At 34.3% G+C, this 16,817-nt stretch overlaps 1 protein-coding gene across 2 annotated transcripts in view; it reads right to left on the bottom strand.

Moving 5' to 3' along the window:
- The window catches only part of TTC28 (tetratricopeptide repeat domain 28), a 587,392-nt gene that overhangs the window by 529,411 nt on the left and 41,164 nt on the right, over window positions 1-16,817 (bottom strand). For both annotated transcript variants that reach the window (XM_024120941.3, XM_028480238.2), the window contains exon 2: window positions 15,704-15,982. In XM_024120941.3, coding sequence (XP_023976709.1) covers window positions 15,704-15,982 — 279 coding nt within the window. The remainder of the gene's footprint in view (window positions 1-15,703; window positions 15,983-16,817) is intronic.

Here is a 16,817-nt window from a genome sequence, read left to right as displayed (position 1 = left end):
TAGGCCCGTGAGCCATGGCCGCTGAGTCTGCGCGTCCGGAGCCTGTGTTCCGCAACGGGAGAGGCCACAACAGTGAGAGGCCCGCGTACCACAAAAAAATAAATAAATAAAATAAAAATAAAATAAAATAAAATAAAATCAAGAACACAAGTACTTCTCTGTGACATTATATAGTTACAGAACTATGTGGAATTTACATGAAGAATCCTATATCTCATTCTTTAAAAGGTAACTTGTATTAAATTTGAGAATATAATCAAGAAAGCCATATAAAGTCATTCATTTCCAGCTCTGAATTGTATGAGTTAGCCTATAATTGCCTATACAAATCAAATGTAAGAGGGTTTCATTATTATCTAGTGGGCAGGCAAGGCATTCTCAAATTCTGAACCTCTGGTAGCGAACCCTTTATAACCACCTTTTAAATTCCTCCCCCTTTTGAAAGGAATGCTTTGTTTATGACACTATTTGCTAAGCTTCTACAATCAGTTGGCACAGTGGCTCATAAACCTGCACTGAAGTTGATCTGATTCTAATGGATCAACAAAATCAATCACAGTAATTCTGTCATGACGAGTCCAGATAAAGGGTTGGGGTGGGGGTCCATGTCAATTAGAAAAAGGCTATAGTGTGAGATTTTAACATGATTATAAGTACCATGGGGTATAAAGGTCCTGCTTCAATTAAATACTGACCCAAAGATCAAAAGTCACTTATTCTCCAGGTGCCTTTGGAACCAGAGCAACAAGCTGTCCTTCAGAATATAGCAAGGTGGAAATTATCCAACTAATTTCAAATCTTTTGGTCAATAAATATCGTCAGTTATGATACTTCCATTCTTCCTTTCAACAAATATTTATTGAAGGCCTACAACGTGCCAAGCACTTACTATCTTGATCACCCAATAGAGCCTACAACAGCCATAGAACCTTCATATAAAAATAATGTATAATTAAATCTTCTTAGCCTTCTTTTTTTTTTGTCTGAGTTGGGTCTTTGTTGCTGGGCGCGGGCTTTCTCTAGTTGCGGCGAGCGGGGGCTACTCTTCGTTGCGGTGCGCGGGCTTCTCATTGCAGTGGCTTCTCTTGTTGCAGAGCACGAGCTCTAGGCGTGCCAGCTCCAGTAGTTGTGGCTCGCGGGCTCTAGAGCGCAGGCTCAGTAGTTGTAGCTCACAGGCTTAGTTGCTCTGTGGCATGTGGGATCTTCCTGGACCAGGGCTCGACCCGTTTCCCCTGCATTGGGAGGCGGATTCTTAACCACTGTGCCATCAAGGAAGCCCCTTCTTAGCCTTTTAAAAAATAATTTATGTTCAGAACGATATACTTCATAAATGCATTAACTAAATATAATAAAATTTGACATGGAGTATGTGAAAGTAAATGTAGGGAACAGAACCAGGGAGACACTTAACATTCTTTCCTCTTCTAATAATGAGATTAGGTAATATGCATTGAATAGTTATCATTATACTTGAAAATTTTTAATCTCTTCAAAAAATGCACATATAACAACCCATCAAACTACTGAAAGTCAGAACGGTCTTAACTATAAATAAACACAAGAGGGCGCACAAGTCTGGGAAATTCATAAAACCAAAGGCAAGTCACATTTGCTCAACCATCTACATAGGCACATGAATTTACAAAAGAGTCTTCATGCACGTACTAGAGGCCAATTGCAATGAAAATATTTCCCTTTCTCAATATACTCTCCAGAAATCAAATCACTGCTTCTCTTTGTAACACAAATTCCTTATCCAAATAGATTTTAAACTTATTTTAATATTTTATCATTAAGAAAATGTATGGGGACTTCTCTGGTGGTGCAGTGGTTAACAATTGCCTGCCAGGGACTTCCCTGGTGGCGCAGTGGTTAAGAATCCGCCTGCCAACGCAGGGGACACGGGTTCGAGCCCTGGTCTGGGAAAATCCCACATGCCGCAGAGCAACTAAGCCCATGTGCCACAACTACTGAGGCTGCACTCTAGAGCCTGCAAGCCACAACTACTGAGGCCATGTGCCCCAACTACTGAAGCCCACATGCTTGGAGCCCATGCTCTGCAACAAGAGAAGCCACCGCAATGAGAAGCCTGCGCACCACAACAAAGAGTAGCCCCCGCTCACCACAACTAGAGAAAGCCCACGCGCAGCAACGAAGACCCAATACAGCCAAAATTAAGTAAATTTTTTAAATAAATAAAGAAAAGAAGAAAAAGTATGACTTTTAATCTAACTTCTCCTTGGAAAACCTACTATTTAGAAGCTAGCCAACTCTTAAAATGCCTATTTTCAAATAACTTAAAGCTTCTCCATTTAATGATTAGAATCATAATAAACTTAATTATAGGAAACAGACCTCCAACTTTTGGAAACTGATGCAAATTTATGTCAAACTAATATCAGCTATTTAATTCTCGAGTAGTTAATATTCTGTCTATAACATTCTATTCCAAAATTGGTTGCAAGTCGCTCCCAAATAGACTATGATTTCATTAGTTCACTCCCTCATAAAATAATAAGCTACCATCTGAGAAGTTTCTGTATGTAAAGCAATCAGACTAAGATTACAGAGCCTACAGGCAGGAGCATAATCCAAAATAACTGCAGAGCACATTCAGCCTAAGATTCACAGCAGAATATACTCTACACACACACACACACACACACACACACACACACACACACACACACACACACGGAGTTCTAGGTATGTAACTCTATTCAGCTTTATATAGTCCTAATGCAGGCTGTGACACATGAAATTATTCTGAATGCCAGTAGTTTCATATGTTGCCTATGTTCTACACAGAAAAGGCACCTGAATATTACTTATCCCATACAAATTACTATGTGAAGGAAACAAAAAAGAGAGATGAACTGGCTGCTAGGATCAAGAGAGTCAGGCAAAAAGCCCAGATCAGTAGCAGTGAGCTACAGGTTAGGTAGTATGGGCAAAGGTTGACAATCCAGAACAAAGTATAAAGATTATTTCAGCAATCAAAAGTAAGGGCACAAATCAAGGGAATAACAATCAGGAACCCAAGACTGGTCAAAATCCAGTCAATTAAATAAGTTACTTGAAATCCAAGCAGGTGGTACAGACTTGACACTACAGTTTATCTATCTGAACTAGACTCCTAATATACTTCCTGCCAGGTACTTGATCCTGGACCAGAAAGGAAAGGGCATCTATAAAAAATATTACTGGAGCCTCACTGAAATTTGAATATGGTCTGTGGATTGGAGAGCAGTATTGAATCGATGTTAACGTCTTGATTTTTAAGTGTTGTACTGTGGTTATATAGCAGGGTGTTCTCAATACATACTGAAGGATTTAGGGGTAATGGGACATCATGTCCACAATTCACTCTCAAATGGTTCAGAAAATAACAATAATAATAATAGGTAAAGAAAGAATTATAAGCCAAATATGGTAAAATGTTAACAATTGGGGGATCTAGATGAAGGACATATAGGAGCCCTTTGAACTAATATCACAACTTTTCTGCATGTTTCACATTATTTCAAAATTAAAAATATAAAACTATATTAAGTAAATAAAATATATAGATGCTTTGATAATGGAGTGTAGCATATTTTAAAAGAAATATCTGGGGGACTTCCCTGACAGTCCAGTTGTTAAGACTCTGCGCTTCCAGTGCGGGGGACGCAGGTTCAATCCCTGGCCTGGAAACTAGGATCCCACATGGAACGTGGAACAGCCAAAAAAAAATCTAAACTAATAAACACATGAAATTATTTTTAAATAAAAAGTAAAAAAACAAAAGAAATGAAATGCTTTGACAATAGAGTATAGTACATCTCAAAAAGCATCTACACTGATAAACACATGGAGCAATTCTAACCTCAACCTAAAAGCCTCAGTGGACTTCAATTAACATGAAAAAATATTTTCCTCAAATTAATGAGACCGTGCTCCTTCCAGAGAATTCAAATGAAGGTAATAATGTACACATTCTAGAAAGCAATCTGCAGGTAAAATATTTTTTATCTTTTAAAATATAATAAGTAAATAAATATAAAAATAATGTTTTTAGTAGCCTTCTTCAAAACTGAAACAGTTTAATCTCCTATAAGTGAAAAAAAAAATCACTAAATTTAATCAATGACTAGCTTTACTCAGTGACTTCCAGTGTTGCTATAGTAATACAAATGTAAAAAGAATTCCAATTCTGGTAGTAGTAATATTTCAATTTCAAAAAAAAAAGATTCATTTTTTACACATATTGGCATCTACCAATCTTATCATTTAAAAAAATTTTTTGGAAAAACACTTCTTTGCTGTTGTTTCTGGAGTTGCTTTCATAACCTCTAATCTGAAACGTTCCTTTGAGACTATTGGAAAATACTTTAATGAAATGACTCTGGAAACCCCTAGGATAGTTTTCTCTTTTCATTAACATAAAAAATGCTACCAACCTTTTATTACAGAACAAGACAAACAGAAATCTTTAGAAGTTGAATGACATAATACATTTTGAACAATATCACCCACAAAGCATACAACTACAGCTTAATCAACTGTCAAGTATAAATGACAACAAAACTTTCACTTCATTTAAAACAGTGCATTCACATTCCTTAGTGATAAATTCGTACCATCTGGGAGCTGGAAGTGAAACTTGTTACTTATCATGTGTTTATAGCTTGGTCATTAGAACATTCTTGAAATGAATTATGACAAACAAACCTGAGACTTTAATAACTGAGCTCCTATTTCCAGAATTTCATTTACAGCAAGACTTCCCTTCTTGCCACACTTCCTGAATCATTTCCTAAGGATAAAGCACCCATCTTAAATTACTTGGTTCTATCCCACAAAAGGCTGGTTTCCAAGGAGATGCTGTAGACTCTGCATTACTTCAGGTTCACATTTATGAGAAAAATTCCTCTCATTAAAAACTGTGATTTTCATATCAAATCAACAATAAAATAAAAACTTAATGTATAAATAAGTAAACAATGACCAATGAGCTTAAAACTCACTTCATCAACAAATATAAAAAGCTACCAATCAAATGGTGGCAACTAGGAAATATACTTTTGTTCGTCATCTTTGTAGTCTTTTTGGGAATAACAAAGAAACAAAGACTACATTGTGCCCTTTAGATGCACCCAAGAAAATATAGAAACCCTCAACCACTTTTACCTCATCTCTTACTACAGATTTTTACCTTCTTCTTAAATAAAAAATTAAAAATATTAAACTGGCATATTCATAAGGTGGAATATTATATAGCTGTTAAAATAATTAGGTGTATAAATTGAGAAAAATAAACACATTACAAATCTAACATTTAAAAAGTATGTAGGTATATGTGTGTGAGCATATGTGTATGTGTGTGTAGAGTTGTACATATATCACAAAATATCTCAAAAAATATTTAAATTGAATAAAAACAGTTAACTCTAGGACTGGAATAGGGGATGAGGAATGGAATGAGAGGAATATAATTTTTATTGTCTGAGATTTTTCCAAAAGTAATTTTGAGTTACTTTTGTAATAATAAAAAAATTGTGTGTGTGAATGTACAATTTATAGATTAATCCAAAACACCTGAAACATAGCTTCAAATGCATACAAATAATAAGCCTGTCATAAAATCATGTGTTTTAAGACATATGAGTTTAGGACTGCAGCACAGCTCACCTTCTGTCTGCCCACCCTGCCTCCTCCCCTCCCTTCCATAGGGTCTCTCCTGGGCCACTCTCTAATAAACATCTTGCACACAGGAAAAAAAAAAAGACATATGAAATACTAGCCTATATTAATAACAAGAAACCATTTATTCCCAAAGATAAATTGGTAATAACATTTGTTTTGGTAATCAATAACATTAAAAGAAGAAACAGCTGACTGTGATGGATTTCACTTATGGTAAAATACAGAGTCCACTTAAATTTAAAGGAAGTGTTATATTCTTGCATATGAAAGATCCCATTTCCTGATTATCATTCCAACTGTCTACCAAAAACTTCTGAATAACTAAAGTCTCACCTCCTTAAAAGCAAGAATAAAATTATGCAAAGAAATTATGTAAAGAAGATGGTCAACTTTATTGTAAATATTTATTGTGAATTTAATATTTGACTCATAACTTTGATTTTAATGTCATGAGACAGCATGCACAGATGTTAAGAAAACTGGAGTTAGATAAATAGAGTTTCTAATTTTGATTTTTTTTCTTACTCTCTGACTCTGGACAAACTGCTTAAATCTCTCTGAACCTCACCTTACCTATGAAATAAAGACAGCACCACCTATGATGATTGTTATGAGAATCCGTGATAGCCTTACAGTTATGACATTCAGTGAGTTTCTACAAAGCTTATCCCAAGTCCTTCAATTTCTTTCCATTCCCCACCAGAACTCTAGTCCAAATTAGCATCATCACTGGTCTGCCTGCTTCTGCTTTCACCCTCCTACTTTCCATTTCTCTCATAGTGGTTTTTTATATTTTTCCATAAAGAAAATTATGAAGAAGCACTTCCAAAATAGCAGAGTAAGGACCTCCAAAAATCTGTTTTTCCATAAAAGCAGTGAGAACATTAGCAAAACTTTTCAAAATCAACTTTCTCAGAATTCCGGAAATTAACCAATGACTTGGAGCAGCCCAAGAAGTGTTTCTTCAGAAGAAATAGCTGAATCTCAAAGAACAAGTTTGTGGGGTTTTACCCCCTTCTCCTAGCTCTGTGGTAAATGTAAAAACCAAGCAGCCTCCCAAGCAAAATACTTGTGAAAACCAGAAGCTTAGGAGCCAATGGTGGGAGTAATAATGGTTTGGAGCTTTCCAAAGCACCCAATCCACAGAAAAACACCACTATCTGACCTGTCTGGCAGCTTCTTAAGAAAGCTCCAGTCATAGGACTTTATTTGACCTGACTCAGAGATGGCTCAGTGCAAACAGCCCTCCCCTCAGGGCATGTGTCAAACAAAAGCAGTGGCAATTGCTTAACATCACAGCTGCCTGAAGCTGCAATACAAGTTGGGTAAACAAGAGGCCAAAGAAAAAACTTAGAAGAAAAATCTGGAGAATCAGATGTTCATAGGAGGCTTTGAAAAACTCCAAAATATTCTTGGGAATCTAGGAATGTGCACAGCTCTGTGCATGCTCAAGAAAGAACTGAGAATGTACTACTAATCTCTCACCGCTGGCTGAACATGAGGTTTTACACAAGCAGGAAGTGAAGGCTAAGACAGAGTTGCAAGTTGCCAGAATGTTGAAAGTATGCCCCAACACAGAGAATTCTTCAACAAAGGCTGGGAGAATTATTGGTTCAAGGCATTTAAGGACTCTCTGTCCAATCAACAGCTGACCACTAAGCTAACCAAGCAGAAACTTCAGTGGCTACACATGACAAAGAATATAGACTTTAAAAAATTAGTCCAGGAAAGCCACTAATTCACAAAAGGCAGGAACAACAACAAACAGCAACAATAAACCCTGATTTTTTTTCAAAGTTGCTACAATATGTTACTTAAAATGTCCACTTTTCAACAAAAAATTATGAGATACCCAAAGAAACAGGTAAGTATGGCCCATACACTGCAAAAAAAAAAAGCAGGCAAGAGAATCTGAGGAAACCCAGATGTTGGACTTAGAAGACAAAGACTTTAAGTCACCTATTACAAACATGTTCAAAGTACTAAAGAAAAACATGTCTAAGGAATTAAAAAAAAAAAAAAAAGCCTGAGTACAATGTCTCACCAAATAGAGAATATCAATAAAGAGGTAGAAATTGTTTGTTTTAAAAGAAAATGGCATAAGGCTTCCTTGGTGGCGCAGTGGTTGAGAGTCCGCCTGCCAATGCAGGGGACACAGGTTTGATCCCTGGTCTGGGAAGATCCCATATGCTGCAGAGCGGCTGGGCCTGTGCGCCACAACTGCTGAGCCTGTGCTCTGGAGCCCACGAACCACAACTGCTGAGGCCCATGCACCTGGAGCCCGTGCTCCACAATGGGAGAGGCCGCCGCAGTGAGAAGCCCCATGTGCCATGGCAAGGAGTGGCCCCCACTCACCACAACTAGACAGCCCGCGTGCAGCAATGAAGACCCAATGCAGACATAAATAAATAAATAAATAAAATGTATTTTTTTTAAAAAGACAATGGCATAAAACAATAATTATAAGATCATGCTGAAGGGCTTATAATGTATAAAGATGTAATTTGTATGACAATAATAGCACAAAGGAAAGAAAGGAATGAAGCTATATCACAGCAAAGTTTTGTATACTTTTGAAACTACACTGATATAAATTCAAACTGTATTATTTTAAATAAAAATGTTAATTATAATGCCTAGGAACCAAGAAAATAACTAAAAATATATACAGTAAAAACAACAACAACAACAATAACAGGGGAATGTAAATGGTATACTAGAAAATATTTAACATTAAAAAAAGGAAGTAGTGCAGGAAGAGAAAAAGACATATAGAAAACATATGAAACACACTGAAAAAGTCATAGAAAATGTATAGGGCTTCCCTGGTGGCTCAGTGGTTGAGAGTCCGCCTGCCGGTGCAGGGGACACGGGTTCACGCCCCAGTCCGGGAAGATCCCACATGCCGCGGAGCGGCTGGGCCCATGAGCCATGGCCGCTGAGCCTGCGTGTCCGGAGCCTGTGCTCCGCAACGGGAGAGGCCACAACAGTGAGAGGCCCACGTACCGCAAAAAAAAAAAAAAAAAAAAAAAAAATCAAGACACAATTATATGCTGTCTAAAAGAGATGAATTTTAAAAGTAAAGGCCCAGAGAGATTGAAAATATACGGATAGAAAAAGATACATAATGCAAAAAGTAAGCGGAAGACGTCTAGAGTGGCTATATTAATATCAGACAAAACAGATTTTAGGACAAAAATTAGTACCAGAGATAAAGAGGGACCTTGCATAATGATAAAAGGATCAATAAGACATAATAATAAAAGTGTATATGTTAATAATACAGCTTCAAAAAACATGGAGCAAAATTTGACAATATTAAAGGGGAAAATCACCAATTCCAAAATCTTAATTGGAAGAAAAAGGAAAAGACTGGACCAACAAGAGCAGGTTTATCAGCAGGGTAGCAAGAAAAAAATGGGGAAATGTGACCACTTGCACAGAGTCTTGAATATCAGGCCAACTGGCAATATGGAACAACAGAAAGTTTTTGATGAGAAAACTGTTACAATAAAAGGTTATTACAACAAAATAAGAACGAAACTATTTACTTTATGAATAAAGTGAAACTATTTATCTTTATTTCAGCAATTGATGGAATAACTAGACAAATATAAGTCAGCAAAGACAAAGAAGATATGAACACTATCAACCACCTTGTCCAAGTTGATATCCATAGAAATATACCTCACAACTGCAAAATACCCATTCTTTTCAATTGCTCATAGTAGGTTCACCAAGATAAATCATATGTTGGCCATGAAACAAGCCTCAGTAAATTGAAAAGCAGTAACATCATACCAAGTATGTTCTTTAACCACAATGGAACTAGGTTAGATATCAATAATAAGATAACTTAAAAAAAACCCCAAATATTAGGAAATTAAGTAACGAACTTTAATAACTCATGGATGAAAGAAGTAATCATAAGGAAAATTAGAAAATATTCTTAACTGAATGATAATGAAAACATAACATGTCAAAATTTGTGGGATACAGCAAAAGCAGTGATTGGAGAGAACATTTTAGCTTTAAATGATTACATTATAAAAGAAGAAAGATTTAAAATCAATGGCCTCACCTCCCATCTCAGGAAATGAAAATGGGAGCAAACTAAATGTAAAATAATTAGAAAGAAGAAAATAAATAAAAGAGCAGAAATTGATGAAAGAGGAAATGTACAACACTGAAAATCAATAAACCCAACAACTGATTGTCTAGAAATAAAATTGATAAACATCTGGGCAGACAAATGAGACAAAAGAGAGAAGATACAAATTAACAATAGCAAGAATGAAAGAAAGGACATCATTATAGATCCTACAGAAATGAAAAGGATAATAAAGGAATGTTATTAACAACTTCATGCCAATAAATTTGCAACCTAGATTAAATGTAAAAATTAACTGAAACAAAATACCAAAACTAATCTAACAATTAGAAAACTTGAATGGCCTCATATCAATCAAAGAAATTGAATTCATAATTAAAATCTTCCCACAAAGAAAAGTCCAAGTAAAGATGACTTGACTGGTCAATTCTATCAAATACTTAAGGACAAAACAATGCCAATCTTACATAAATTTTTTTCAGAAAACACAAGAAGAAGGAACACTTCACAACTCATTGTATGAGGCCAGTATCACTTTGATATCAAAACCAGCAAAGACATCATGAGAAAAGAAAACATAGATCAATATCCCTCATAAACACAGATGCAAAAATTCTTAACAAAATTACAGCAAATCAAATTTGACAATATATAAAAGTGATAATACATAATGACTAAGTGGTATCTATCCCATGAATGCAAGGTTGACTTAACATCCCAAAACAAAATCAATTTACCACATTAACACACTAAATGAGAAAAAATATGTATTATAATTTCAATAGATGAAGAAAAATTTTGACAAAATTCAACACTCAGTTGTAATAGGAATTGAAGGGAATATCCTCCACCTGATTAAGGGCATCATCATCAACAATAAAAAGCTCACTACTTTTGCACTAAGGTCAGGAAGGAGTAAAGGAAGTTTGCTCTCACCATTTCTATGCATAATTGTAATGGATATCCTAACCAGTACAATGAAGCAAGAAAAAGAAATAAAAGGCATATGCAAAAAAAAAAAAAAAAAAAAGGAAGAAGTAGAAATACCATTACCTGCAGATGACATGATCATGTACAGAAAAGGTCCTAAGGGATCTGTAAAAAGTCCTACTAGAACTTAAAAGAAAACTCAACAGGGTCACATGACACAAAGTAAAAAAATACATTTTTTCTATAGACTAGCAATTAAAAATTAGAAAATAAAAAAATTTAAATCCATTTATAATAGCATCAAAAAACAAAATACTTAGGGATAAATTTAATAAAAGATGTGCAAGACCCAAAAGCTACAAAAATTTGTGAAGGGAAATAAAAGAAAAACTAAATAAATGGAGAGATATACCATATTTATGGACTGGAATGTTGAGATAGCAATTCTCTCCAAATTAAAAATTCAATGCAATCCCACTAGTTTCCTAGTAGGTTTTTAGAAGAAATTGATAAGTTGATTTTACATTTATATAAAAATGCAAAGACAGAAGAGCAAAAACAACCTAGAAAAAGAAGAATAAAGCTAGAACACTCACAGTATCTGATGTTGAAACTTAAAATAAAACTACAGTAATCAAAATAGTATGGTTTTTATAAAGATAGATAATAAATCAAAGGAACAAAATAGAGAGTCCAGTAAATACCCCAATACTTTTATGATCAAATGGTTTGTGACAAAGGTGCCAAAGATAATTCAATGGGGAAAGGATAGTTTTTTTTCTACAAGTGTTGCTGGAACATGGTTATCTATATGGAAAATAAATAAACCTTGACCCTTACTTCATACAATACCCCAAAATTAACTCGAAATGAATCACACACTTCAAGGCAAAAACTATAAAAATCCTAGAAGAAAAGATAAGAAAAACTTTACAACTTTGAGTAAGACAAATATTTCTTAAACAGGACAGAAAGAATGAACATATACAGACAACAGCTAAGAGGCAGTTGGAGATAAGGTATCATAATGGGACTGGGCTTATTCTTTTCTGTGGGTGGGGGGGCTCTCATAGTGCTTTTGCTCATACTTCTTTTGCAGCCCATATAACATCAAAACCATTCTTTCATTCAGACAAAATAAATATGAATAAAAAACTCTCCAACCAACCTCTGAAGCCCTTGCATCTTTTTTTTTCTGATGTTGAAACTTAAAATAAAACTACAGTAATCAAAATAGTATGGTTTTTATAAAGATAGATAATAAATCAAAGGAACAAAATAGAGAGTCCAGTAAATACCCCAATACTTTTATGATCAAATGGTTTGTGACAAAGGTGCCAAAGATAATTCAATGGGGAAAGGATAGTTTTTTTTCTACAAGTGTTGCTGGAACATGGTTATCTATATGGAAAATAAATAAACCTTGACCCTTACTTCATACAATACCCCAAAATTAACTCGAAATGAATCACACACTTCAAGGCAAAAACTATAAAAATCCTAGAAGAAAAGATAAGAAAAACTTTACAACTTTGAGTAAGACAAATATTTCTTAAACAGGACAGAAAGAATGAACATATACAGACAACAGCTAAGAGGCAGTTGGAGATAAGGTATCATAATGGGACTGGGCTTATTCTTTTCTGTGGGTGGGGGGGCTCTCATAGTGCTTTTGCTCATACTTCTTTTGCAGCCCATATAACATCAAAACCATTCTTTCATTCAGACAAAATAAATATGAATAAAAAACTCTCCAACCAACCTCTGAAGCCCTTGCATCTTAATATAAAAAATCAACTTTTACAGAGAGAGAGATAAATTGGAAGGTATGTTTTACCATATCAAACTAGACAACAATGACATTTCAGAGAAAGATTTCAGAAAGGATCATAATGAAAAAGTCAGTTAGAAAAGTCAAAATTAAAAGAAAAAGGAATTGATAAAAATTTACCAGGCATATCTTCATGACAGAGAGTATAAATGAACTTTCTTTTACATAATGAGTATATTCCCAGAAAAGTAAGTATAAAAGCAAGTTTTTATAAAATGCAACTTTTTATGCAGTAGTAATGTCTTTATAAATTAATTTTATTATGAATCATATTATACAGAAAGACCCTTCATGATTTCAATAACAAACCCTAATTTATATTTTGTATAATTCTAAATATTCCTAAGTTAGATTGTTAAAGCCAAATATGGAGTTGAAATATTAATGCAAATTATAAATATACAATAAATTTACTTATAAGGGAAAAAAATCAGAGACTAAAACTTGAAATTATCCAAAAAAGTTGATTTTTCATCTATAATCATAAAAGTGCAACTTTTCAGCCATTTTCTGTGTAAAAATCACAAAAGGTTGACAAGAGAAAGTAGAAATGACATAGAAAAAGGAAAAAGATAAAAGTTTATAGCTATTCACAAATATAAGGACACAAGTTAAGTGGACTGCAATAAAAAAGGAATGAAGATACTTTATCTGAAATTTAAGCTCTCTGTATTTATCAGGCTCATTACATCAATCACAGGTTTAAAAAAAAAAAGAAAGAAAGAAAGAAAGAAAAAGAGAAGACACAGGCCAAGCCTTGCTAGAATAATTTACTAATTTGAACATTTAATAAAAATGCACAATCATAGCTATTATACACCAAACACCAAGTATGTACAAGTAACATATTACCTCTAACTCTTAAATAACCTTACAAGATAGGTATTATCATCCCACTTATCTTAACCCCAGAGAGGTTAAGAGATTTATCCAAAACCATATTGTCATTAACAGAAGAGAAGGAATTTGAACCTAGGTTTATCCTTTGAAAACAGCAATCTAACTCCCGAATGTTGGCATACATCAATTTTTTAAAACAGATTTTGTTTAATTTACAATGATTATACTTATAAAAGAAATCCTTTAGGGAATTACAGAATACTAAACAACTCATAACGTAGCAGCAATACTAGAAATTCCACTGAATGAGGCCAAAAATACCTACCAGAATTAAGGTACAAAGCTATGACTATGACATATTATTAAGACAGTAAGAATCTTTCTTAAACTTCTAGGAAATTTCTATTAACCTTTGTTAACCCAACAGAAAGCCAAAAATAGGATGAAATGGTTTTGTGGTTCAATAAAAAAATAATCTCAACACTTCAAGTCACATCTTAAGAAATCATTTCTAAAATAAACTGGGGGTTAGGAGGTAAAGAGGCACAATGAAAATAAAGTATATACAAAACAAAGATAATAACTCAAGACTTAAACTATTCAAGGGAATATAGATAATTACAATGATTTATTAGGAAAAAAAAGTTTCTCTGATTAAATAACATTCTGAAATTACGCAGTCATTGACAGGAAATAAAATTATTTTAAATTGAAGGAAAGAAACATGATCATAATACTCTATCTAAAACATCAGTGCAAAAAAGAGATGTCCAAAACCTATAGAAATAACTAGAACGCATGCTATGAAGAAACGGAGTGAAAAAAAATTAGGGAAAAAAATCAGAGACTAAAACTTGAAATTATCCAAAAAAGTTGATTTTTCATCTATAATCATAAAAGTGCAACTTTTCAGCCATTTTCTGTGTAAAAATCACAAAAGGTTGACAAGAGAAAGTAGAAATGACATAGAAAAAGGAAAAAGATAAAAGTTTATAGCTATTCACAAATATAAGGACACAAGTTAAGTGGACTGCAATAAAAAAGGAATGAAGATACTTTATCTGAAATTTAAGCTCTCTGTATTTATCAGGCTCATTACATCAATCACAGGTTTAAAAAAAAAAAGAAAGAAAGAAAGAAAGAAAAAGAGAAGACACAGGCCAAGCCTTGCTAGAATAATTTACTAATTTGAACATTTAATAAAAATGCACAATCATAGCTATTATACACCAAACACCAAGTATGTACAAGTAACATATTACCTCTAACTCTTAAATAACCTTACAAGATAGGTATTATCATCCCACTTATCTTAACCCCAGAGAGGTTAAGAGATTTATCCAAAACCATATTGTCATTAACAGAAGAGAAGGAATTTGAACCTAGGTTTATCCTTTGAAAACAGCAATCTAACTCCCGAATGTTGGCATACATCAATTTTTTAAAACAGATTTTGTTTAATTTACAATGATTATACTTATAAAAGAAATCCTTTAGGGAATTACAGAATACTAAACAACTCATAACGTAGCAGCAATACTAGAAATTCCACTGAATGAGGCCAAAAATACCTACCAGAATTAAGGTACAAAGCTATGACTATGACATATTATTAAGACAGTAAGAATCTTTCTTAAACTTCTAGGAAATTTCTATTAACCTTTGTTAACCCAACAGAAAGCCAAAAATAGGATGAAATGGTTTTGTGGTTCAATAAAAAAATAATCTCAACACTTCAAGTCACATCTTAAGAAATCATTTCTAAAATAAACTGGGGGTTAGGAGGTAAAGAGGCACAATGAAAATAAAGTATATACAAAACAAAGATAATAACTCAAGACTTAAACTATTCAAGGGAATATAGATAATTACAATGATTTATTAGGAAAAAAAAGTTTCTCTGATTAAATAACATTCTGAAATTACGCAGTCATTGACAGGAAATAAAATTATTTTAAATTGAAGGAAAGAAACATGATCATAATACTCTATCTAAAACATCAGTGCAAAAAAGAGATGTCCAAAACCTATAGAAATAACTAGAACGCATGCTATGAAGAAACGGAGTGAAAAAAAATTTATATCTCAAACATACAGGAAAAGAATTAAACTTAGACATGGAAAGCATACTTCCAAAGCATAAAAAAAGGAAGGTATTCACTAGTGTACCAGCTCAATGAAGCCATTCCACATCTTGCTGAAGTACAGACTATTAAAAAATTAATAACTGCACCCAGTCAAAAAAGTGTTACATTAAAATAAGAAATCAGCACAAAAGATTCTGTGAAAGTAAATGAAATTTCTACCTTTGGCCATTTGGGATTGAGAAGTCGGGCTTTGATTGCATCGTCCAGTGCCTTGTCATACTGCTGGATTTTCATATAGGCTGCAGATCTATTGCTGTATAAGATGCAGTTCTGAGGGTCAACAGCTAGGGCTTCATTGTACAGAACAATAGCTGTGTGGAAATCTCCATCATGACAGGCCTGATTACTCTGACGAACTTTCTCAACAAATTCAGCTTTGCTCAGCACTGGTCCATCAGGACTTCTCCGGCCAATAGTCTTAGCACCAAAGAGAGGAATCTACAAAGAAACTTTGTGAGACAAAGTTTAGATAATCCAGAGAGGTTCCTTGTCTGAATTTCAAGAGAACATGGACATTCTTCATAGTCTGCTTTATATTACAGTTAACTTTTGTGCCGTGAAAGACAATAAACTTTCCAAGAAGCAGCCAACATAGTACCTTAAATACAAACATATCACTATATATGTATGTGTGTTCATATATATACATATAGTTAAAAACATACATATTTATACATGTATATATTTTTGACTGAGAGAATGAATGAATAAATGCAAAAACGTACTCAGGCTTTTCCTTGGCAATTTAAAGTTATACTAAGAAAAAAACCAAAAGGGACTTCCCTGGTGGCGCAGTGGTTAAGAATCTGCTTGCCACAGTGGTTAAGAATCCCCCTACCAAGGCAGGGGGCACAGGTTCAATCCCTGGTCCAGGAAGATCCCACATGCCACGGAGCAACTAAGCCCATACGCCACAAATACTGAGCCTGTGCTCTAGAGCCCGTGAGCCACAACTACTGACCCCACATGCCACAACCACTAAAGCCCATGCGCCCAGAGCCCGTGCTCCGCAACAAGAGAAGCCATTGAAATGAGAAGCCCTCGCACCACAATGAAGAGTAGCCCCCGCGCGCCACAACTGGAGAAGGGCCATGCGCAGCAACAAAGACCCAATGCAGAAAAAAGTAAAAAAAAATTAATTACTTAATTTTTTAAAAATCTACAAACAATAAATGCTGGAGAGGGTGTGGAGAAAAGGGAACGCTCTTGCACTGTTGGTAGGAATGTAAATTGATACAGCCACTATGGAGAACAGTATGGAGGTTCCATAAAA

The sequence above is a fragment of the Physeter macrocephalus genome, chromosome 19 (genome assembly GCF_002837175.3).
Source record: "Physeter macrocephalus isolate SW-GA chromosome 19, ASM283717v5, whole genome shotgun sequence".
NCBI classification, from domain to species: Eukaryota; Metazoa; Chordata; class Mammalia; order Artiodactyla; family Physeteridae; genus Physeter; species Physeter macrocephalus.
The sequence above is the reverse complement of the archived record's forward strand: the minus strand, read 5'-3'. Positions and strand labels throughout refer to the sequence as shown.